Raw genomic sequence first — 23,631 nt, 5'->3', positions numbered from 1 at the left:
TTCCACATTGCCAGTGTGATAATGGCTGGGAGAAGTGATAATGACTATGCTTATGGAGCACTTAGTCTTTAAAATGCACAGCAAATGCATGCACGGACACCAGCCTGCACAACTCTGCCCTCCTCCCCTGGCAGGTGGATAGTGGCCAGGAAGTCTGAGCCAAGGCAGAGCCAAGAAGCTACTGCCACCCAGGAGTCTGGCCAATCCCCAAGACACCTGCAAGGTATCTTTCTTATTGTAACCTGTTAGTACATCAGTGGATCGATGTATGCGTTTAAGGAGAGTCCTCATGGGCCAGTCACTTCTTCAAAGTCCCAACAGTGACCACTGCTTGCCATGGGGATCACGTTTTTCATATATCAGCCTTTGAATGGCAACTTCATATCTAAACTACAGTAATAGGTTTTCATAGGTCACTACAATACTTTTTTCAGCTAAATTGAATGTTCTGAGAATAAATGTCCATCATACCCTGTTCATAATCATATTGATGAAATACTCACTTGATTTTTTCCATACTTTCACAATATTCACAAACCTGAAAAATGAAAACCTTCCACCTCCATGTTAAAGACCTTCCCTACCCCTTGGATTCATCTTACCTTACTATCTATTTAGTTTGAAATAGTATACAGTGTTATGTCTTTTCCAGATCCTTCCATCTAATTATCCCAATTTCCCTGTATCATCATAACTTTGGAAAGTGTTAAAAACAGCTAAAGATTTGAGTGGCATCTAAAGCCTTTTCTTGATCCTCAAGCTGTAGCTACCAAAGTCACTTGCATCAAGAAAAGTCGTTGCTTTTTTATAGACCCCAAGAAACATAGGTAATTTGAATGCTGTTCAATGCTGTAGGAACAAACCAGTAGAATATAAATTATGCATATTAGATGTAAATATATTCATATACTTATTTTTAGGGCATCATACTTGTTGCCTCCTAGTTCTGTAAGGCAAGTAGTAGCAAGGACTAATGGCTTTAAGGTCAAAATTCAAACTCATGAAGTTACCTGAACGTTGTTTGAACTGGGAATTATTTCCAATTCTGTACACTCTCAAGCCACACAGGTTTCTGAGAAATATGGTTCTTCACACTCTGCACTTCTTTGGGGTGGCATTGGAACAGGCAATATGTCTTTGGGTGTTGAAATGCTTTCATTAATGAATGTTGGAATGAGAACGGTATCTCTGGAACACAGGCATTAAGAGTATGGGCTGTTAGCTTGCCTGGGATCCATTTGCCTTAGTTATAAAATGGATTCAATAATAAGGACAGGAGAACTGAAGGGTAAATGTACAAAGTCTTAAGCACAGTGCTTAGCTCTTATTTATTTACTTTTGGTTTCACTGTGCTACTCTAACTGACCTGAAATTCACTGTATAGACCATGCTGCCTCCGCCTTCCAAGTGCCAGGATTAAAGGCATGTACCACCATGCCCAGCCCTAGCTCTTAGCCTGTGGTAAAGGTGCCCTACCCTAGTTATAAGTATAAAGAAAGGCTTTATAGTCTTTCATTTCATTGGATTTTAGTCTGCAAGGAAGGCAAAGAGAAGCTTACTGTTACTTATCACAGATGAAATGGGGTCAGTGATTTCACGTCTGTGAAGCCCACATCAGTGAAATTGCTGGAGGGAAAACGCACTTGGCACTCTTGGCCATGTCTTATTTCCAGGCTTCCAGTTCAGCTAAAATTTTAACATTGACCAATATCCACTAGTTTTCCTTTGTGTGCTTGGCCCTAATCACCAGGGCCTTTGCTCACTTTCTTTTCCTTTCTTTCCTTTTCAAAATAGAATGTCCTCTACTACATCATCGAAATAAAGGCCATTAGGCTGTGACCATCCTTATTTTTCTATTATTTTACTCTTTGTTACTTTTCTACTTTCCCCTTCCTCCCTCCTTCTCTCCCCCTTTCTTCCTCTCCCTCCTCCTCCTCCTTTCCCCTCCTTCCTTATTTCCTTCTGTTCTTTGACAGTTTTACTATATGGCCCAAACTAGCTTCGAACTGCTGATTTCGCTGCCTCAGCCTCTTGGTTGCTGGACTATAGGCCTGCACTATGATGTCTAGCTCTTTGCCGCTTCCATCTCCAAACCATCTGAAGAGGAATAAGAAGGTGTCTCTTCTTGATGCTATGCTGGAATCTTCCATCTGCATTCACTCTCTCCTCTCTCTCATTCCTTCAGGGACCTTGTGTTTTCATTGGTTAAGCCCCGCCCCCCACCCTGCCATTTTTTTCTCTTTTGTATTTTTTGTTTCTTTGCTCAGCATAGACTTTTTACTTAATTTTCTCATCTCAACAAATCACACTGCTGTACTCTTACCTACTTTCAACTACTCTACCCCAAGCATCATGGTCAACTTCTTGAAAGCCTTCTCTTTAGCCTTTGATTTGAAATGTGAGTTCATGGACTAATTTTAATACTCACTTGAACAAGACAGAGTTTTTGCTTTAAAAAGCACTGATGCTGTGCCCATCAGACCAAGAAAATGAACCCTCTGGATCTTTTCTTTATTTGTTTCTTTGTGAGTAAAGCTTGGCTTCTGTCTCTAGTACTTGTCTGGTACAGGTGTAGACATGACAAGCAACGATATTCTCAATAGAAATATGTATGTATATATGTATATATATACATAAATATATATGTATATGACTTAAATTAAAAATGTCATGTGTGTTGATGACATCATAAGACCTAGAGTGTCAAAGTCTCCCTTGTAACTGAATTTGTAAGACTACAGAATGGTCTGGGGGAAACAATTGGTCATTTTTGTCTAAGCTTTTGTCAAGAGACTTTCAAAGGAATTTTCTCTTCCAATATGTAAGAAAGGGAGAGCATTATGGCCAACTATTCAAATTACAAAAACTGTAAAACATACAGTATTTTTCAACTGCATTGAGTACGCACACATACAACAGATCCTTATAACCCAGTAAACAAGATACGTAAGAAACAGTGGTAAGAAATTACGTATTAGATAAGCATGTTGTCAACCTTGTTCCTTAAATGATTTTAAAAATTTGAATAGTTTAATAATTTCTCCCAAGGAGGGCATGATGGTGCATCCCAGTTCTTGGGAAGTAAAGTGAAGAAGACCAGGAAGTTTGAAGCCAATTCAGGCAACAGGAGACCAGGGCCCAAGAAAGATAACAGCATTTCCTTATGGATGTATTTTAAATTAGCCAGCATCTCCCTGTTAAACATCAAGTTTTATGCTACTGTAAATTACAGCTGTATAATGTATGGATTTAAAAACATCCCTCCTAAGTGCTCAGGGACACAACCTCTGGATTCCACACACTTCTGAAAAGCCAAAGTGCTCCCTTCAGAAGGTTGATGGCAGCTATCACATGGAGGCAGAGGCAGGAGGATTACAAGTCTGCATCCCAGCCTCTCCAAAGCAGCGAGGCGAGAAGTGCAAGTGAGCTGGGAACAGAGGGGCAGCTATGAGTGCAAATGGCTGCAAGAAAGGCGGAGTTAAAATATGGCTGAGGGATGGAGATGGGGTGAAATCTGTGATTTCAGGGCTGTTTTTAAGCCTATAAATCTTATGCTTTAGCATATAATACCTGTGATAAGCCCTCTTGTGCCATCTTTTACTCACCTAAATTACTACCCAGTTTCTATGTATTTGCTTTTATACATTTAGTGACATCCACAGTTCTTGCAAGTGGAATGTTTTGTGGGGCGCGGGATTTTATAGAAAGTGAAACAAAAAGTTGAAACCTCAAAACAGCAACAGACCAAATCAAATCAACAAATGAAAACTAAATCTCCAAACCTCCATACTTCAAATGTCTGTGGATCTCCTTCTGAAGTTGTTATTATTACTTCACTTCTGAGCCTCTCTCTTGGCATATTTAACATAATTTCTTCATTTCTCTCTTGTCTATATCTTTTACAGGACAGGTACTTCTCTGTTCATATAATAAATATAGTATAATATATTGTATCATAATATATGTGTATAATAGGGCATTGAATAAATGTTTGTTGAATACATGTGATTCAGTGAAATTATTCAGGTCTCTTAGCCAGTGGTAGTGTCCTGGCTGAGTTTCCTTCTGCATTTTTATTTGTACACATACATTTGGGTGAGCTGACTAAATCTAAGTATTTGGACTGATACAGAAATCTCTTCCTATGTTGGTAGACATTGGATTCAAATCCTCAAACATTCCTCCATTTTACAAAATACTTGTTCATTGCTTTTTTGCTGAGGGATTGATTAATAGACCTTCCCTGGGTAAATTGGGCTAATGTGTATCATTATGAGTCAGAATCTATCAGGGAAGAGAGTAAAGCTGGTTTTCTCAATTACTGACCTCCATGAAGGAAGCATGCTTTTGTTTCTAGATGCTGGTGTGACTTTCTCCGCGTTCTCTAAGGAGATTCCTGACCTTGGTTTAATCAATACGTCCTGTTTACATTCTGCTCGCTTGCAGACCTCCATCCATTGGTGCCTCCACCTCAGGGATGTGGAGAGATCATCACAATCCAGCCTGTTTGGGCTCACTAGTCAGTACTTTATCTAGACGCATTACCTATTTGGGGTTAAATTCTTCTTTCATTTCCTTCCTGGGATTCTGTTTCATTAACAGTCTGCTGCTGCATAACTGCTTCCTGGATTCTAGAGTACTTTCTATGGGTTTTGTTTCCTTTTTTAAAAAAAAAAACAAAAACAAAAAAAAAAAACATGGAAAACATCTATTTTGCCTGTCAAAATGGGAAAGCTCAGTGTACTTTAAGACTTTTATGAAATGAATATGAATAGCTCCCCATCTTTGAGTGATGGAGCCAGATCCCAATCAGAATTTAAAAGCAATGATTCCTATTACACTCTTGCATAGCTCTTCCTCCGGGAAAATCCATTTTTTTTGTTTGTTACTGTTGTTGTTTATTTAAACCCAGCTGCTTTCTGGCTTTCCTTTGGACTTGCTGAAAACTACTTTTCTCCTGTGTTGTAGAATGTGTTTCCACTCCTTATTAAATTTAATCTTTGTCTTGAGAATGTTATCTATTTTTCTTTGGCATGTTAAAAAATGACCATAGTGTCAGAGTGAGCAAAAAGCAAGTGGGTTTGGTTATTTAAATCAGGCTCAAATGCGCCAGAGCCATGGTGACAGCAATATCAATATGAAGTCACATGTCTGGAGGCGCTCTAGACAACTAATTAAAAAATAGAACTCTTTCTAGTCAAGTGGATGGCTTTTTTCAGACACAGGCTACTCCATTTCTCCACAGCTTTAAGTGTCTAAGTCACAAGGGAGTTGGATTGGGTTATTGAGAGTCTTTTCCTGAATATTGTGGTAGAATGTGTGACACACACACACACACACACACACACACACACACACACACACACACACTTTGAATAAACTATGTAATTGTGCATTATTATTTTTAATTAATATGTTTGGTGGGGAATTTCTTGTTTCCATCAGAATATTTCACAAACTCACTTCCATAAAAATGGATGTTGCTATCATTTGAACTGAAATAAAAATGTGAAATTTTGATTCTGCAGTTTATCCAGTCAGGTGGGGAGGGGGAGCTTTGGGAACATCTTGGGGCCTCCATCATAGTGCTTGTGGGTTATGAGAGGGGAGACTATCTTGCAATTTCTGGGACCATGGCAACCCAGGGTTTTGGGGTTTGAGATAACTTAAACATCGTGATTCTTCTTAAATCTTCCATAACAGATCACATTTTGATATTTTAAATTTCAGAGTAACAAACTAGAGGAGAAAAGGCAACTTCAAGAAAGCCTCAGAAGAGACGCATTCCGAGAGCATCACCAACAGTAAGTTTATGCTCTCAGAACTTTGTTTCTTTATAGGATTATTCCGGGTGCTGGAAAAGGATGACTTTTCAGACATGGGGAGTTATATTGTGGGCACTATATTAATCATGGAATTAGAGATTGGGACACTCATACTCATCAAAGTGTTCTCTAGCAGTCAAATGATAAGCAGTATTCCGACTCAATTTGAGGAATTTGTCCCTGTAAATAAGTTAGATTCCAGGGTACTTCTGATTATACTGATCTCCAGAGCATTGTGTAAGGAGGGTGGTGTTTGAGGTGAAATATCTGCAATATCCAAGTGAGGTCTAAACTAAGTGGTATTATTTTGTGTGCTGAGGGCTGTTTTACTTTTTTTTTTTTCTTTTGATTTTTCCAGACAGGGTTTCTCTACATATACCTGGCTGCTCTGGATATCACTCTAGACCAGGCTGGCCTCAGACTCCCAAGTGCTGGGATTAATGGCATGTGCTACTGCACCCGAATCTGTTGTATTTTTTCTTGCCAAGAGTTGAGATATTATTTATTAATTATCGATGGTTATAAACCAAGGTAATTTTTCTAGTGTGATTCCTGAATAATATTATTTAATATGCTAATACTATACTTGGATAATGCAGAAAATCTGTTACATCCTTTAAAGAGACCACAGCCGCATGAATAGAAAAGGAGTTCCCACCCCGGTGCATTTCTCCTTACCAAGTTAAGGTCAGAGCTGGGGAGGTTGAAGGAATCTGCCTTCAGCCAGTTGAGACAGGGCAAGACAGGAGAAATTCTTGGAGTTTCCAAAGGTTGGAGGCTGTTCTACACAGCCTCCTGTCTTTTCAAAGTCCCCCAGCACCTTGAGTTTGTGTTTTACTAAATACTAAAGATCAGTCACCCTTTAATGTAAAGAAGAAAAGGAGGCCTTGCTCCCAGCCACCACACACACGATCGGCGGAGCTGAATTCAATTACATGCACATTTCACTCGGGCTCTTTCTCCTGCTTATCACGAAAGTCCGGGTTAGCCAGGAAAAAAGGAAAGTTGGCTAGAAAAACGAGAAGTATCTCAAATTGATTTTTAAAGCCTATTGAGAAACACAAGAAGTATAGATGTGTCAGGGTTTTTTTTTTTTCCTTTTAAGAACATTGTGTTCAGAATTACTTTTTAAATTAAGGAGACCAATAGCTGAAGAATCGAATGACCATTTATATAGCTAGAAATGTGAGAGGAACTTCTTAGAAAAGGTGGATCCTCTATAGAAAGGTCTTTACCGCTTTTTCTTAGAACCAGTTTATAGTGGGAGAAAACGCCTAGCAAAGCCGTTAGAATCCTAGCAGGGCAAAGATTTCACCAAACCGCTCCCGGACCCTCTGCCTCCCACGCCCGAAAGAGATTCTCTTGAAGCTGTCAGGGGAAGGAACACAAAACAGAAACCAAATAAGCAGTTCTTTCAAACGAGTCGATACCTTGCCAGTTTCAGCATGCCGTGCTGGGTGGTGCGAACGGCAGACCAGGAGCAATGTGTTTTTGCTGTTGAGAAGGGCAGTCGTGGACTTGAGCGGACTGTAAATCCAGCTGCTGGAGGAACCGGGAAAAGGTGCACCATGGCCACCCTAGGTACCCCAGAGCATCGGACCGTGCTCTTTCTTCACACCTTGTTCCTCCTGACTCTGTTCATTTGCTTCTGATTATTTTTAGTGTTGTCAATTATTTAGCTAACAGGCAGAAAACTAGGCTTTTATTGACAACCAAAGGCACTCTCCTGAGTATAATAATGAAGGCAGTTTATTGAATGCCTGTGAGGTTGCTTTCTAATTGTACGCATTAATCTGCCCATGCAAGCTGGCTGAAAATACACAAGCAGATTGCACATGCAGATGGAGCACACAGGATGGATTTTATGAAAAGACCTCCACAATGCACTTCTGGAGCACTGTCTTTTCCTTAAAAATCGAATGGCTGTGACTATTGCCATTGGCAGCTGAGAGCAGACCCGATTAATGACGCATTAAGTTTGCCACTCTGGCTGGGGACGTTCTCCAATTTCACAACTCAGAATTAGTTCTAGGATTCTCGGACCTGAAAGCAGAGAGTAGAGATGGGCCTTTAACCTTGGCATAATTTTCACCATGACTTTTAGTCTCTACTTACTGCCTATAAAAATTCAAATGTGCTTTTTTGGGTGTGGGGTGGTGGTGGTGGTGGTGGTGGTGGTGGTGGTGGTGGTGGTGGTGGTGGTGGTGGTGGTGGGTACTTTCCTATGGGCTGATAGTACAGAAGGATGCCCAGCTCTGAAATGACAGTGAAAGAGCCTCCATTTTTAATATCAAAGAGAGATTGTTATTATTTACAACACTGAGTAAAATAAATGTCAATGTTTTAATTTTTTCAGATTTCCTTTCCTTTCTCTTTTAAAAAATATTTAATTCATTTTTTGAGAATTTCACATAATGTATTTTGATCATATTCAACCTGACTCCTCCCCTTAACTCCGCCCATCTTGCTACCCACTCCCCAACTTTGTGTCCTCTTTTCCTTAGTCTAATAATCCACTGACTCCATTATATTTTAAATTTTAATGGTAATTTATCCTAGGAGTGTTGTCATTTTTATAATTATGTCTTTTTATCTTTTTAATTGTGTGGTTTTTGGATGAATTTTGGTATGGATTGAGGTGTGGTCTTTTTTGGTATTTTGTTGTTTGGTTTTTGAGACAGGGTCTCACCATGTAGCCCTGGCTGTCCTGGAACTTGCTAAGTAGATTAGGCTGGCCTTGAACTCACCAAGAGCTGCTTGCCTCTGGCCTCCCTGAGTGCTGGGATTGAAGGTGTGTGCCACCATACCTGGCTTGGTTTTGAGCCTATTGAGGAATGATAGTGAAGGCCAGATAGGGCCAGACAATTTGCATTCTGGTAGTAGGAAAAATAGTATTCTTTGAAGATTTTTCTGGGAGCATATGAACTGGCATGTTTTAGATGCTTAGAATTATAATTCATCTCTAGTGATTATTTACTGTAAGATGATGTGTTTATGTCACCTAAGAAGTACGAAGTGCTGGGCTCTTTCAGATTGAAGCAAGACACTGCTATGTAGTTGAGAAATGGGACGTCAGGCTCTGTGATAGATACCGAGTCTTGAAGAACAAGTTTAATCTTTGGGTTAAATTTACTAGAGCTACATCATCCCCCCTCCCCAACCCTCGCACTTTACAGATACAGTCTTGGGTAGCTGAAATTTTCCAAAGTGACAGGGATCGTAAGTAATTCAGCCAAATTTAGGCCCCAAATTTTGGGAGATTTTGAAAAATAGATAATCTGAGGGCACAGGGCACCTTGAAGGTCGGTAATAGCAGGGCTGGTGGTGTGATGTGACAGCATGGATTCTTGAGGCAAGACTGTTGGAGAGGGCACAGCAGCTCTTTTCACCGGGTTCTACATTTGGTCTAGGGTGGGCAAAAGAAAGGCTGGAAAAAAATTAGTGTTCTCTCCCGTCATCAAATACAAGCAAGACCCCTACTCCCCGGGTCCAACCCTGATTAATCCTGTGGCTAATCTCAGGTTAGAGGGGATGAGTGTCATGATCTATCTGCGGTGTGCTCTTCTCTCAAGGTACAGTCTCCAGAACTGTTCAACAGGACCGAGAGGTTCAATTATTTAAAGTTTATTCATTTACTAGTGTATATGGTGTGTGTGTGTGTGTGTGTGTGTGTGTGTGTGTGTGTGTGTGTGCATGCGGGCACACGTGCATGCGTGTGCATGTCCAGTGTACCTGTGGAGGTCAGAGAACAACTTTCAGACGTAAGCTTTCTCCATCTACTCTGGGATCCTGGGATCTAGCTCAGGTTATCAGGTTTGTGAGGCAAAGCACTTTTTTTTTGGCCACTACGCCATCTTGCTAGCCTGAGGATTTCAGCTCTTAAAACTGTGGTTGGAAAACCTTTTGGAACCAAGCCCATTTCCCAAAAGGACCTTACTCCTTAACTGCATGCGCCTCCCCCCAGCTCTGCCCTGGGACTGTAATATCAGGAAGTTTTACTCATCCCACCATCGGACCCATGCATCTCTTTTATTTCTACTCAAATAGTTATGTGTGCTAAGTTCCTCAGAGGCACATCTGCATCTCTTTCAGCTTCCCAGAACTGTGAAGCCAGACAGGTCTGCTGAATGCGCATACTTTGGCCCCAAGTTTACCTTCTAATCTGCTCGCAAAACTTCTAATGCCCTTCATGGGAACTTCTGAAAGACACTTAAGGGCTACAGTGTTCCCTTGTCCATGTGGTAGGCTTTGATCCAACCCTTGAGTTTTATAATTTAGGTAAGGTGACTGGAAAGTCATCCTGTTCCTAACTTTCTAGCATATGCTAATGAAGTGAACTCAGAGATATAAAATCCCTGAGTCTATTTTGTTTAAAATGAAAGTGAACAGCGTATGAAAGACCCAGTCTGAGGGAAGTCCTTACTGATGAGTGTTAAGGCATGCTGTTGAGGGGTAGGGCACATCAGATTTCTACCCTGTAGCTAGCAGGGCCTCTGTCACCCATGTCCTTTGGTTCTCTCATCTTGGCACTTATCACATGCCTGTTTCTTCTGTGTTCCCTGGTGACCCTAGGGACTCCTGCAACATCTTTTCCAACCATCTCTTCTCTTGATTTTCTCAAATTCGGTCACACTTAGTTTTTCAATTTGTAAATTACATTGCTTTATTATTGTGTTTATGTGTATTGTGTAGGCACACACGTATGGAGAAGCCAGAGAGAGTTGGTCCTCTCCACAATTTGTGTCCCAGGGATTAAGTTCAGGTGGTAAGACCTGGCACCCTTACCTGCTGAACCATCTTACACCTCCCCCCCAATTTAGTTTTTAAAAAACATAGATTGGGTCACATTATGCCCTATTCCAAAAGATTTTATTTCTCATTCCTGTTGCCTAAAAATAAATTCTAGTCTCTGTAGTTGAACTTTAGGGTACTATGAGGTGCCTTAGTAAGATATCAGAAGGAACTTACAGGATTTGGGTCTATGCCAGGTGAAAGGTCTGAGGAAGCAGGGCTTTGCCCTGAGTTTTCTGGTATCAGGAATCAGGTTGTTATATGGTTGTCTTATCCCTTTTAAAAATCAGTCATGGGTGAAGACCAGAGCAAGTCCATACTGTCACTGACAAAGCAGTGACAGTCATTTTTTATAACCAGGATTTTGAGGTGTTTGGTCATTGTTATGGTTTGCAGAAGGCTTGTATGCTTTTTTTTGGTGTTCATACATTGTGGTGGATTGAAAGAAAATGATTCCCGTAGGCTCACAGGGAGTGTCACTATCAGGGGGTGTGGCCTTGTTGCAGTAGGTGTGGCCTTGTTAGAGGAAGCGTGTCACTAGAGGATGGGCTCTGAAGTTTCAGAAGCTCAAGTATCTTCTGAAATCTCCAGGCCCAGTATCTCCCTCTCTTCCCGCTGCCTGCAGATCCAGATGTAGAACTCTCGGCTCCTCTCCAGCACCATGACTGCTTACGCGCAGCCATGTTTCCCACCATGCTGACAATGGACTAAACCTCTGAACTGTTAAATCAGCCCCAATGAAATGTTTTCCTTTGTGAGAGTTGCTGCAGTCATGGGGTCTCTTCATAGCAATAGAAACCCTAAGACAGACATGTTGCCGAGTGACTTTATACTTTATATCACAGTCATATAACAACCTCTTCCGGTGTTAATATTACACGGAATTGTTTACTTTCCACAGGAGAACACCAAAGCCTAGACATCAGTACTAGGTTCATTTTCATTTTTCTCTGTAACCAAAAAAAAAAAAAAATACTTTTTTGATCAGAGTCTTATTGTAGAACAGTCTAACTTAATTCTCTTCATCGCTGGAGCCTACCATTAGTGTCTCCCTCCTGGGAGGGACGAGTATTTGGGCCTTGACTTCCTTAGTCCAAATTGTAACGACTTTCCTCCAGCTGGAGAATGTTTTAGAGCCTCTTTGGGACTCTATTCCCTCAAGTACACCATGGAATGAATGCTGATAGCTGCTACTCATAGGAAGACTGATGAATACAGTGCACAGAAGATGCTAACGTACGTACATATGTACCTAGTGCTCATGGCAATGTGCTGACCCTGGGAACCACTTTTTGAATCCAGGAGATTCGCAAAGGCAGCCCTAGGGCCAAAGCCTGGCCCTGGTGAACACAGCACACCTTGGGGAAGGTATGTCCATCCTGGAGACAAGTTCTCGGCACAGCCAACTTTATCACTTCCATGTGGTTCTGAAAGTCTCTCTGGAGGAAAAAAGAAAAAAACCAAAACAATACAAGAAAAGGGACTCTAGACAAATAAATAATGAAACAAAGAAGGAGGAAGATTGAAATGGCAGAAAAATGTCAAAGAAAATGAGATTTATGGTTCAAATATGTAACTGGCCTCCTTTTCTCTCCTTTCCCCATTTTCTTCCCCTCCTGTAGCTAGAATTTTCCTGCCTGGTCCACAGTCAGGACAAATCTCTTTCACCCGCCAGTCCTGCAGCCGCTCAGACCCAACCAAGTAAACACAGAGACTTATATTGCTTACAAACTGTATGGCTGTGGCAGGCTTCTTGCTAACTATTCTTCTATCTTAAATTAACCCATTTCTATTCATCTATAAGTTGCCATGTGGCTTACCGGTACCTTACATCTTGCTTTTCATGGTAGCAGCTGACAGTGTCTCCCTGACTCAGCCTTCCATTTCCCAGAATTCTCCTCTCTCCTTGTCCCACCTATACTTCCTGCCTGGCTACTGGCCAATCAGTGTTTTATTTATTAACCAATCAGAGCAACACATTTAGCATACAGAACACCCCACAGCACCCCCCCCTTTCCTTCCCTGAGCAAAACCAGGATGAAGTTAAGAGCATGGAGGACTGTTGCACGAGAAGAGACACGAGCTCAAGAGAAGGGTCTGGCTGCACTAAGTGTGGTCCCCTTTGGTGCAAGCACAAAGGCTTGTGAGCTCCTGGTGCCAACTGAAAAACTGGCGTGCGCGTGTTTAGTTGTGCACACTAATCCACTATACAAATAGGATATATAACAACAGGGGAAAATGTGACACATGACAATTTGGTCGTTACAACGAAAAGCAGAAAAATGTTGAATTTTTATGGTAAAATATAAGAAAGTAGAATATTAAGTCTAACAAGCTAGTGCTTCCAAAAGGTATATAAATCATGTTTATTTATTTTTAAAAATCCTCCTGGGTAGCATAAAAATAAATATCTAACTCTGTGTTATTATGAGTAACAGCTATAAAAGAGTTAAAATCAAAAGCGTGGAAAATATATCCATAAATGCCAGCAAAAGAAAGCAGATGTAGCAATATTAATATGAGACAAATTGAATTCTAGGTGAAAAGTGTTCAATATTTTATGAAGATAAATACATAATCCCAAAGAAAATGAAACATAAATCTTCAGTAACATAGATTTGAAATGTATGTAGGACACAAAAATTAGACAAAATACTATTATATAGTTTCTAATATAGCATATGGATTTGCTGAAATTTTCTTTTATTTAGGTAAATCTCCATAGAAATGAATCAATCAAATAAGCCAAAAAAGTGACATAAAGAATAAAGACATTGAATAATAATTACTCCATATGATTTTATAGACATGGTGATAAAAGCACTGTACCCAGTATATGAGAACACATTCTTTGTGAACATTGTGTTAACTTCTATAGCATTGACCATGGCCAAAACCTCAGAGACTGTTGGTATATTCCAAATGTCTCTCCAAATCCTGGATAACCCTAACTCTTGAAAAATATAGTAAAACTAGAAATTGTGCAGTAAGACATTTTAAAGTCACAAGAATTTAAGTGCCCCCTTTTACTCTTTTTTCCTAGTTTTAAGACGAAGTTGCTATGTAGCCTAGGCTGATCTAGAACTCAATCCCTCTGCTTTAGTCTTATGAGTGTTGGGGTTTTGAGTATGAGCCACTATGAAGAGCTTAAATATCCTTTTAAATGACTAATGTGGAAAAGTACAAATTAGTTTGTGATAAAAGAATAAGAATTTTAAAACTCTGATAGGTATAGCTACATGTTTATAGTTTTGTAACCAATAGATAATTAGATCCATTAAATGCTACAGAAGATCCATGAGGAAATCCACAGTCATATGAGAATTCAGTACTTAAGACTTTAGCTATCTATGAAGCAAGTGTTTCTTAAAATCAGGATCAAACAGATGGATGATTTGACAAATTGTATTGAACAAATACAGTTAGAATATAATGGTATTTTATAATTTTAAGGTTTATTCCTTTTAAAATATTATAGAAATCCCAGAAGCAGTGAAGAAAATAAAAAGACCTAAGGACATAATGCTTTTAACTTTATAATAGAAGGCATAGTGAACAAAACTACAAGTAAATGGTGGTCTAAGAGAAAACGTTGCCTAAAATATAATGGGATAAAGACCTAATTCACAAAGGATTTTTCCACAATATGATAAGCCAACTCTAGGAAAACTGACAAAGTACTTGAATATGCAATTAAGAGGGAAATATTCAGAGAAACATAAATACAAATTTTATGACTTCAATGAAAAGTATCAATGTATTGATAATCACTAGCATTTGGAAACATGCTTTCATTGATTGATAAGGAGTACCTAGTATGTTAGTATGTGTCCAGGACTGTACTAGGTTCTGTATGTGTTGTGTGAGCAAATGAATGTGATTCCATGACTAAATATGGAAATCAGATGATGCTGCCAAAGGCATGCATAGTTGGTGGTCATTTCCTTACAGGAGCACAAGTTAGAGAGATGTACAATGACCAAGAGAAGTGGGACCCAGAGGAGTAAATCTCCTCAGTGTGATCAGGAACTCCTGACTCACTGAGAAGTTGGCATTTGAACTGAGGGTACATGGAAATTTGTGAGCAACTATGTAGGACATGTAGATTTAGAAATTGTGATGTTACTATAAGCTATGCAAATGGATAAAAATCACTTAAGGGAGATTATAGATTTGAGAGATGAGTCATGACCAAGGGTGGAGGAGCTCTGTCATTTAGAGTTTAGATTGATGTGTAAGAATATCTGAGAAGAATGGTTGGGTCGTGGAAATGAAGGGACACACATTTCCACAAGGAGAGAACTGTCAGTTCTCCATTGCTGCTCAGAGGGGAAGTCAAGGCCCTGCCTCACCAGCAACTAAGGAGGAAAATTCTTGGCTCAGGGATCATCATACAGTGTGATTCAATCAACCAAAAAGAAGCTGGCTTATTAAGAGTTTCAGTGAGGGGCTGGAGAGATGGCTCAGAGGTTAAGAGCACCGGCTGCTCTTCCAGAGGTTCTGAGTTCAATTCCCAGCACCCACATGGTGGCTCACAACCATCTGTAATGAGATCTGGTGCCCTCTTCTAGCCTGCGAGGATACATGTAGACAGAACACTGTATACATAATAAATAAATATATAAATATTTAAAAAAAAAAAGAGTTTCAGTGAAACTTGGAGAAGGGGTTGTGAATTCGATGAGATGGGCAGTAGCTAGACAGATCAAGTGGGCCATAAAGAAGCCAGATTTGTATCTAGTTCCATGGGAAAACCACCAGAATCATCATCATCATCATCATCATCATCATCTCCAACTCCTCTTCCCCCACCTCTCTTTCTCTCTTTGTCCCTCTACTTTTTCATTTTAAAGAAGGAACCACTCAGGTAGCTGTACTGAGACTGTATCTAAGGAGATGAGAGGGAAATAGAGACATATGAATGACATTATGTAGTGGTTTAGGTGGGAGTTTACAGTGGCTTCACTTAGGGTGATTTTCAGGCAGAGAACAGAACAAATACCTATTGTTTGGAAAATCTATATGGAACATGAGTAGGATATGCTGGTGTATAGGAGTGGGGAGAGGAAGAATCAAAGATGTGCTGTATTGGATGAGTGGTGGTATCATTCACTGAGATGGGGACCATTAGGTATGAATCAAAGTTTCAGGAAAAAAATACCAAAGTTTAATTTTTAAAGTGCTAAGCTTGAGATACCTGGGAGATGTGAAATGAACAGTTGCACATATCATTTTGTGAGTAAATATGTGGGATGTATAAGTTTATAAATTACTAGCATATGGTATAAATATAAGCCATGAAATGCATGATATCACTTACGATAAACTGCATTTGAGCAGAATCCCAGGTCCAACTATACAGGAGCTAAACTCATTTAGAGTTCAGGTGGATGCAGAAGTCCATCTGAGAGGCAGAGTATGGAGTGTGGGGTCTTGGGAATCAAGAGGGCTAGACAGTTCTGCGAGGAGGGATTTGTTAATTCTCCATTGCTGCTGAAATGCTGCGTGAGAGGAATCCAGTGTTATGACTAAGAGGAAATCACTTCTGATCCTGACAGGAACTAAAGATTTGGATGATAGTGGGGATGGAGCCTGATTGGGATAGATGCAAGACTAAAGGGAGATGCAAGTAGAGATGCCCAACTCTTGAGTAATTTGAGAAAGAGAACAAAAAAAAATGCTGTAACAGGAGGAGGTTGTGGGATCAAGGGAGAGTTCCTAAAGTGTCTACATTTGTGTGTAGATACAACAAAGTTCACCAGAAGAGAGAGAGATAGGACAGAAGGGAAATGAAAGGAATAAAGTTCTTAAGGTCTAAAAGGGTAGGTTAATGACAATGTAAAGTCAAGGGTTTAACCAATGGTTAGAAAGAGGCAGTATATGTACACACTAATGTTGATGCACATATGAGTTTGGTCTTCCTCTCTATTCACTTCTCCTTCCTACTTCTAACCCCAAACACCTGGCATGTTCCTTCCCTCAGGTCTTACTCAGGACCCCTGCTATAGACTCAGGGGGTACAGGTGTTTGACTTGATCTGGGTCTGGCAGGTTTTTTCAGACAAAATGATGAAAGGAAAGAGAGGAAGAAATAAGTTAAAAGCAATTGTGAGGATATTTATTTTTTAAAACAAAATTGGTTGTGATGTTAAAAGCTATATAAAAAGTGAAGATAAATGGAAACTGATGGTCAGAAAGGAGTTGGGGAATGGTGACGATGATTTAGACATCCCAAGGGAATGGATTCTTACTGTAGGGAGAGTGTTTGAAGGAAAATCAAGGCATGATAGAAATTGTATCTAAGAATGAAATTGACTGCGTGGTAGTTTGCAAAGAAGACACTTGTCAGTGGCACTAATGTCTAGCCTGTGAAACTATGTTGTTTAGGTCTGAAATGTTCCCTCAAAGCTCTTGTGATAAGATTTGGTTTTTACTACAGTGACATTCAGAGCTGGGGCTTTGTTGGAGTGGTTGAATTGTGAGAATTCAGAGCCAACTGATGGCGCCATCATTTGATAGGCTATTAGGAGGTGATAGAAACTTACAAATTAGGACCTAAGGTGAAGCCCATCTCATTAGTCTTTTCTTTTCTCTCCCTCATGACTGCCAACTGCCATTAGACAAGCAACTTTATTCTGCTATGCCCTCCCCATCAGATGTCCTGTCTTGACTATGATGGGACAAAGTGATTATGGATAGAAACTTCTGAAACACTAGCCAGGATAATCTTTTCTCCTTAACATGGATTTTTCTCATGTATTTTTGTCATGGCAATAGAAAGCTGACTAGTATACTTTATGTGGTTGACATAAAGTAGAGAAAAGCTTTTAGAGATGAGAAAGTTGAGAAATAGAGGTAGGGTGTAGCAGAATATAGATCTAACTCAGATGAGTGTAATGGATGGAAAGAGGGGGAAAGCAGGATAAAGGTCTTTACAGAGAGAAAGTAGGGTATCTGTGTTGATGACAGCAGTTGACACAGGGAATGTCTTGGTTACTTTTCCTGTTGCTGTGGTAAAATAGCTTGGTAAAAGGAACTTAAAGGAGGAAGAGTTTATATTGACTAAAAGTCAATGTTACTGTCTTCTATGGTGGGTGAATTACAGCACTTGACACTCCGTAGTCAAGGAGCAGAGGGCAATGAATGCTTATGCTCAACTCACTTTCTCTTCTTTATATAGTCTGTCATCCCAGCCCAGGGAATGGTACCATTTGCAGTGAGTAGGTCTTTTCCCCTCAACTAACCCAATCAAGATAATCTTTAACATGCCCAGTGGCCTGTCTCCCAGGTCATTCTAGACCTCATTAAGTTGACCATTGTGCTTAACCATTGAGGGAGGAAGGACAAAATGTTCCACAAATAAGAAATATTTGACAAGAAAGCTGACTGGCAAAGAGAATGATATAGTCTTACTTTTACAGGTGTTACAGAAGCAGATGTTTTTATAAATAGTGAGGCAGCAGCAATGATCTACCAGCAGCATGGGGCGCAACGAAGATGCATGGCCCACTTTCAGGCACTGAGGGACATGTGCATAAGAGATGAAATAGCTCCATTTAGGGGGTACAATGGTTAAGACTGTCGACTCAATAGATTCTAGACTCAATAAGGAGGAGCCTCTTGGCATGTTGGTAAGAGATCACCTAGATTAGGTTAGTTGATATAGGCAGCACCATTGCGTGGGCTGAGAGTCCTGATGGCTTCATAAAGAGTGGAAAACACCATCCCTTCTTCTCTGCTTACTAAACATGGGTGCAGAGTTAGCTATCAGCTGTGTCAAGATCTTAACACCATGATGGACTATACCTTCAAACTGTGAGCCAAAACCCTCTTCCTTCTTTTTTTTTTTTTTTCTTTTGGTTTTTCGAGACAGGGTTTCTCTGTGTAGCTTTGCGCCTTTCCTGAGACTCACTTGGTAGCCCAGTGAGTTCGAGCCCCTCTGGCCTCGAACTCACAGAGATCCTCCTGGCTCTGCCTCCCGAGTGCTGGGATTAAAGGCGTGCGCCACCACCGCCCAGCCCCTCTTCCTTCTTGAAGCTGCTTTTGTCTGGTATTTTGTCCCATCAATGATAATGGACGGAACCTCCGAAACTGTAAGCAAGCCTCCAGGTAAGTGCTTTCTTTGATAAGAGTTGCCTTGGTCATGGTGTCTCTTCACAGCAGTAGAACACTGACTAAGACAGACATTGGTGTTGTGCCCAGATTGTCACCCCCAGAGAGACCACCAGGGATGAGCATACCAGAATGAAAAAGCAAGGTTTACTTCTGCTGCAAGTCATGACAGGGAACTCATCTCAAGCCATCTCAAGTGAGGCAGGGAAGAGTTACTCTTTCTTGGGGAAGTTAGTTTTTATAGGCAAAACCCATAAAATTTCTTAGAGGGGAGGGGGTTAGTACGGGTCCATCCTTGATTGGTCCAGTTTTTCCCGGGCCTGGACTTTATCTTATTCTAGCTTATCTGTTTGCCCTGTCAGGAGTTTTATAACTCATCTCCGGGGTCTGGTCATGTTATCTCCAGAGAGGGGCATCTCGTGGTTAATCGGTTACCATCAGACATCCTGACTTTGTTCTTTTGAGTTCCTGGGGCTGGTGCCATCATTTCTGGGGACTTGAAACTGGCCTGGGTCTATCTATATTGAGATATCTTTGTCTAAGGCCCCTTTTTTGAGACAATAGAGTGAGGGTCTTGTTGTGCCCAGATCGTGTTCCCAAAGCTGCCACTGGAGACTTTAGGTACAAAATGCAAAAGCAAGGTGTATTCTAAGTTTACAAGCCTCCAGGGAGGCTCTTCCAAATCTCTCACTCACAGCAGGGAGGTTGGAAGGAGCGCTCCCCTTTCTTGGTGAGGCTAGTTCTTAAAGGTACAGACCATATATTTCATTTTAACCTGCCTCCCTTTTTTAGTCTTTTGGTCGAATATCCTGACTCTGTGTTTTCCAAAGTCCCTGTAGCAGATACAGCCACCTGGGGAAAAGGGGTCTAAGTTCTTATCTACACTTAGGAATCCTGGTTTAAGCTTCTCTTTGTCTGTAGGGGATAGAGTGGGGGGTTTTACTGAGGTATCACAGTTGGTACCAGGAGTGGGGTATTGCCGTGACAAGCCTAACCATGCTCTTGTTTGGCAGATTGCAAACTTTAGGACCTTGGATTAGGAAAGCAGTTGGGTGCTTTAAGCAGGGATTAATGGACTATACTAGTAGAAGCATGGTAGACAATGCTGACAGTAATGTAGAGTGTGGTGGCTCCATTAAAGAGTTTCAGAGAGGAAGAATATTAGTAAGTGGCCTAAAGGCCATTCTTGTGATATTTTGGCAAAGAATGGGCTGCTTTTTGCCATTGTCCTAAACATTTGCCTGAGGCTAAATTGAAGAGTTTTAGATTAATGGCATTGGCAGAGATTTCAAGACAGCATAGGATCGAATGTGTCACATGGGTGTCAGTAATTAGTCTTATGCAGATCTATAATGAGAAGGAGCAAGCTGGACAAAGAGAATTGTAAAATGTACAGTGTGAGGAGAAAAGAAGCACCAGGAAGTGTAAAGTAGCTAAATCTAGGGCTCAGGGAGATAATGCTAAATGGAATAAAGGGAGTGGTGACCGCAGGGCAAGACCTCACCCTGCTAAGCTTCTAACTTCTGAAAAGGAATTAAAGAAAGCTTAAACAGTGGAGGAAACCATCAACAACAGGAAATTGATGCAGATGTAATCAGAAAAGGGGGCCGGGTTCCAGCCCCATCAAGCAGGAGAACCTGGCAGCTTCAGTCACATGATTTGGTTCTGTCATTAGGGTCAAGAATACAAGAAAGGGTTTGTGAAAGCCTCTGATGCCAGGCATGGGTCAGGGGCGTCCCTGCATGGAGGCCTACAGAGGCCATTGCATGAAACTGTAAAGGTGAAGCTAGAATTGATTGAAGACCCCAAATTGTTGGAGATGACAGAGTCATGGGATACCTGCCAAGGAAAGCTGCAGGCTGGGTGTGGAATCAGCACAAGATAAGTGTATTGTAGTTAACAAAGCTGAAAGGAGTTGGAGATCTGAAGAGAGCTTTGGCATCAGACATAGAGATGCAGAACTTGGAGTTTGCCCTGTGGTGGTATTGTGCTCCCCAAAATATTGTGCAGTCTAATAAACTTATCTGGGGCCAGAGAACAGAACAGTCACAATATTAAACATAGAGGTTAGGCAGTGGTAGCACATGCCTTTAATCCTAGCATTCCAGAGGCAGAGATCCACCTGGTACTCTGCGAGTTCAAGGCCACACTGGAAACAGCCAGACGTGGTAACAAGAGCCTTTAATCCCAGGAAGTGATGGCAGGAAGCAGAAAGGTATAAAAGGCATGAAAACCAGGAACTAGAGCCTGGTTAAGCTTTTAGGCTTTTGAGCAGCAGCTCAGCTGAGATCCATTTGGATGAGGACTCAGAAGCTTCCAGTGTGAGGAAACAGGATCAGCTGAGGAACTGGCGAGGCGAGGAAGCTGTGGTTTGTTCTGCTTCTCTGATCTTCCAGCATTCACCCCAATACCTGGCTTCAGGTTTGATGTTATTAATAAGACTTGTTAAGATTTGTGCTACATTGCTCTATTGGTTTTGTTCTTGCTTTGGTTCGGTATTTCCTCACTATGCTCCTCTTCCTCCCTTTTGGAATGGTAATTATATTCCGTGCCTGTGTTTGTTGGAAACATGTGATTTGCTTTTTTTTTATTTTTTCAGGGTTTAGAGTTAAGAGATTGCTTCCAGTCTTAGAACTTTGGACTTTTGAAGTTGGACCGAATGTGTTTTTGCATTAATGTATGGTGGCAGGCCTGTGGAGGCCAGGGAGTGGGATATGGTAGCTTGAATAAGGATAGCTTCCTTAGGCTCGTGTATTTGAACGCTTCATCACCATTGAGTGGAACTCTTCCATAGGATTAGAAGGATTTGGCGGAAGTGTTTTACTGAGTGTGTGTGGGGGGTGCTTTGAGGTTTCAAAAGACGATGATGCCCGATCCAGCCTCTTGCTTCCCCCTCCCCCAACTATCTTTGCCTGCGGATCAAAATGTAGCTCTCAGAACTGCCCCATTGACTGTGTGCCACCACGCTCCCCGCCATGGTGATGATGGACTAAACTTCTGAAACTGTAAGCCAGCCCCAACTACACGCTTTCTTTTATAAGAGCTGTGGTCATGGCATCTCTTCACAGCAGCAGAACATTGACAGTAGCTAATTCAGAAGTTCAGGGGAAACACCTTTCATGTAGAGTTAAGTTTCAAACAATGCATTAAAAAAAAGGCCTTCCCCCTCTTTGTTTGGCAATCATTTTCACCTTAAAGACAAGATATAAAAATAGTATTATTGCCATTAACACCTTCATCTAAGAGAATTTAATAGCTTATGCAGCTGTGGTATAATTATCAACATCAGGCAATTAGCATTGGTGCAGTACTATATATGTACAACACTTTTTAAAAGTTCACCATTTTTTCCCTCCAAGTCCTCTTTCTATTTCAGGATCTGATTTAAGGCATAGAAAACATCTAGTCATCATGACTCCTTAGTTTTCTTCTATCTGTGGTGTGACCTCATTTGAACAGCTTTCCATTGGGATCAGGCTGACCTTTCTCCTGATTTGACTGAAGATACACATTTTAATAAGCAACACTGTAGAAATGATGCCACTCACTCCCGGTGCATCCTATCAGAAGGTGCATGAGGCTTGTGTCCTTTTCACTTGTAATGTGACTTCGGCTGTTTAGTTAAGGTTCTCTGCACTGTGAAGGTGCTGTTTCCACGTGTGACTTAGGTGCCTTCACTGAGATGATACGAGTGTTCTGTTAGCCCCAACTCTTGCTCAGAGGGTTTATTAACCCCATATGGAGCATGTAAGGAAAATTTTATCTTTTACTTTGGTATTTACCTAGTAATCATTTTATATTTGAGGAAAATTTTTTAAAATTGGGACTATCTGGTACATGTGTGGTGTATGTCATGTGTATGTGTGGAGGCCTGAGGAAGATGCTATTACTCTTGAAGGGGTAATAATAATAATATTACTAGTATTATTATTAACCTTCTGATACAAGGTTACAGGCATAAGGTTGTTGGACTTCAGTTGAAGATCTTTTGTTTTCATGGCAGAAAGTTCAGAAGGCTGAATGGAGGAGGAACAGATATCCAGAGAATTATAGGATTGAAAAATTGAGTGGTAATGGATGATGGGGGTATTAGTTTTCTATTATTATAATAAAATGATTGAGATACTAAAATTAAAAGTATAAAACATTCTTTGGCTCACAGTTTTGGAGAGTACAATCCATAATTAATTGCTTTGGCTGCTCAGGGCCTGTGGTAATATACCATACCCGGATGAAAGTACATGGTGGTATAAAACTCAATCTCCTGGCAGAGCAAGAGAAGGGAGAAGAAAACACTGGAGTCCCATGATCACCTTCAAGGGCACATCCTCAAAGACCAAAGCCCTCCCTTTAGACACCTCCTCTAAAAGATTCCACTACCTGTCAATAACATCTCCCTGGGGACCAAGCTTCTAACAGCCTTTGGTGAAAGTGTTCAATCTCAACTTTGTCACTGGGTAAGTCTAGGGTATTTGAAGGTGCCTAGGATAAGAAATATATAAGACAGAAGATTGATACTCAGTGGAAGGAAGTTGTTTCAAATTGCTAATTTCAGTACACATAGTTTTAGGGGTGATCTTTATTTACATACAGCATCTTGGCACCAATAAGCATGACTTAAATATGCATGTCTATATGAACATATACTAGGAAATAATTAATTTGCAAGTATATATCTTAGTGCAGTGTTATGCATATATAGATGGTCACTAGAGTAACAAATATTCATCAGTAAAAATGTGGTAGGACTGTGTTTAGCTGGTAATGGATTAAGTCAGATGTGTAAGAATTAATAAGGACAAGTTCAAAAGATGATATTAATTGAAAAAAGTAAGAATAGCATAGAGTATCACAGTATTCCATATAGGGGAAAATATTCCTGTTTAGGGAGTAAAAAAGCTATG

General features: G+C 40.6%; 1 protein-coding gene across 7 annotated transcripts in view; it reads left to right on the top strand.

Moving 5' to 3' along the window:
* Epsti1 (epithelial stromal interaction 1) overlaps positions 1-23,631 on the top strand; it is a 102,435-nt gene that overhangs the window by 31,597 nt on the left and 47,207 nt on the right. For all 7 annotated transcript variants that reach the window (XM_037208372.1, XM_037208373.1, XM_037208371.1 and 4 more), the window contains exon 6: positions 5,731-5,804. In XM_037208372.1, coding sequence (XP_037064267.1) covers positions 5,731-5,804 — 74 coding nt within the window. The remainder of the gene's footprint in view (positions 1-5,730; positions 5,805-23,631) is intronic.

The sequence above is a fragment of the Peromyscus leucopus genome, chromosome 9 (assembly GCF_004664715.2).
Source record: "Peromyscus leucopus breed LL Stock chromosome 9, UCI_PerLeu_2.1, whole genome shotgun sequence".
NCBI classification, from domain to species: Eukaryota; Metazoa; Chordata; class Mammalia; order Rodentia; family Cricetidae; genus Peromyscus; species Peromyscus leucopus.
Note: the sequence above shows the minus strand (reverse complement) of the source record. Positions and strands in the feature narration are given on the sequence as shown.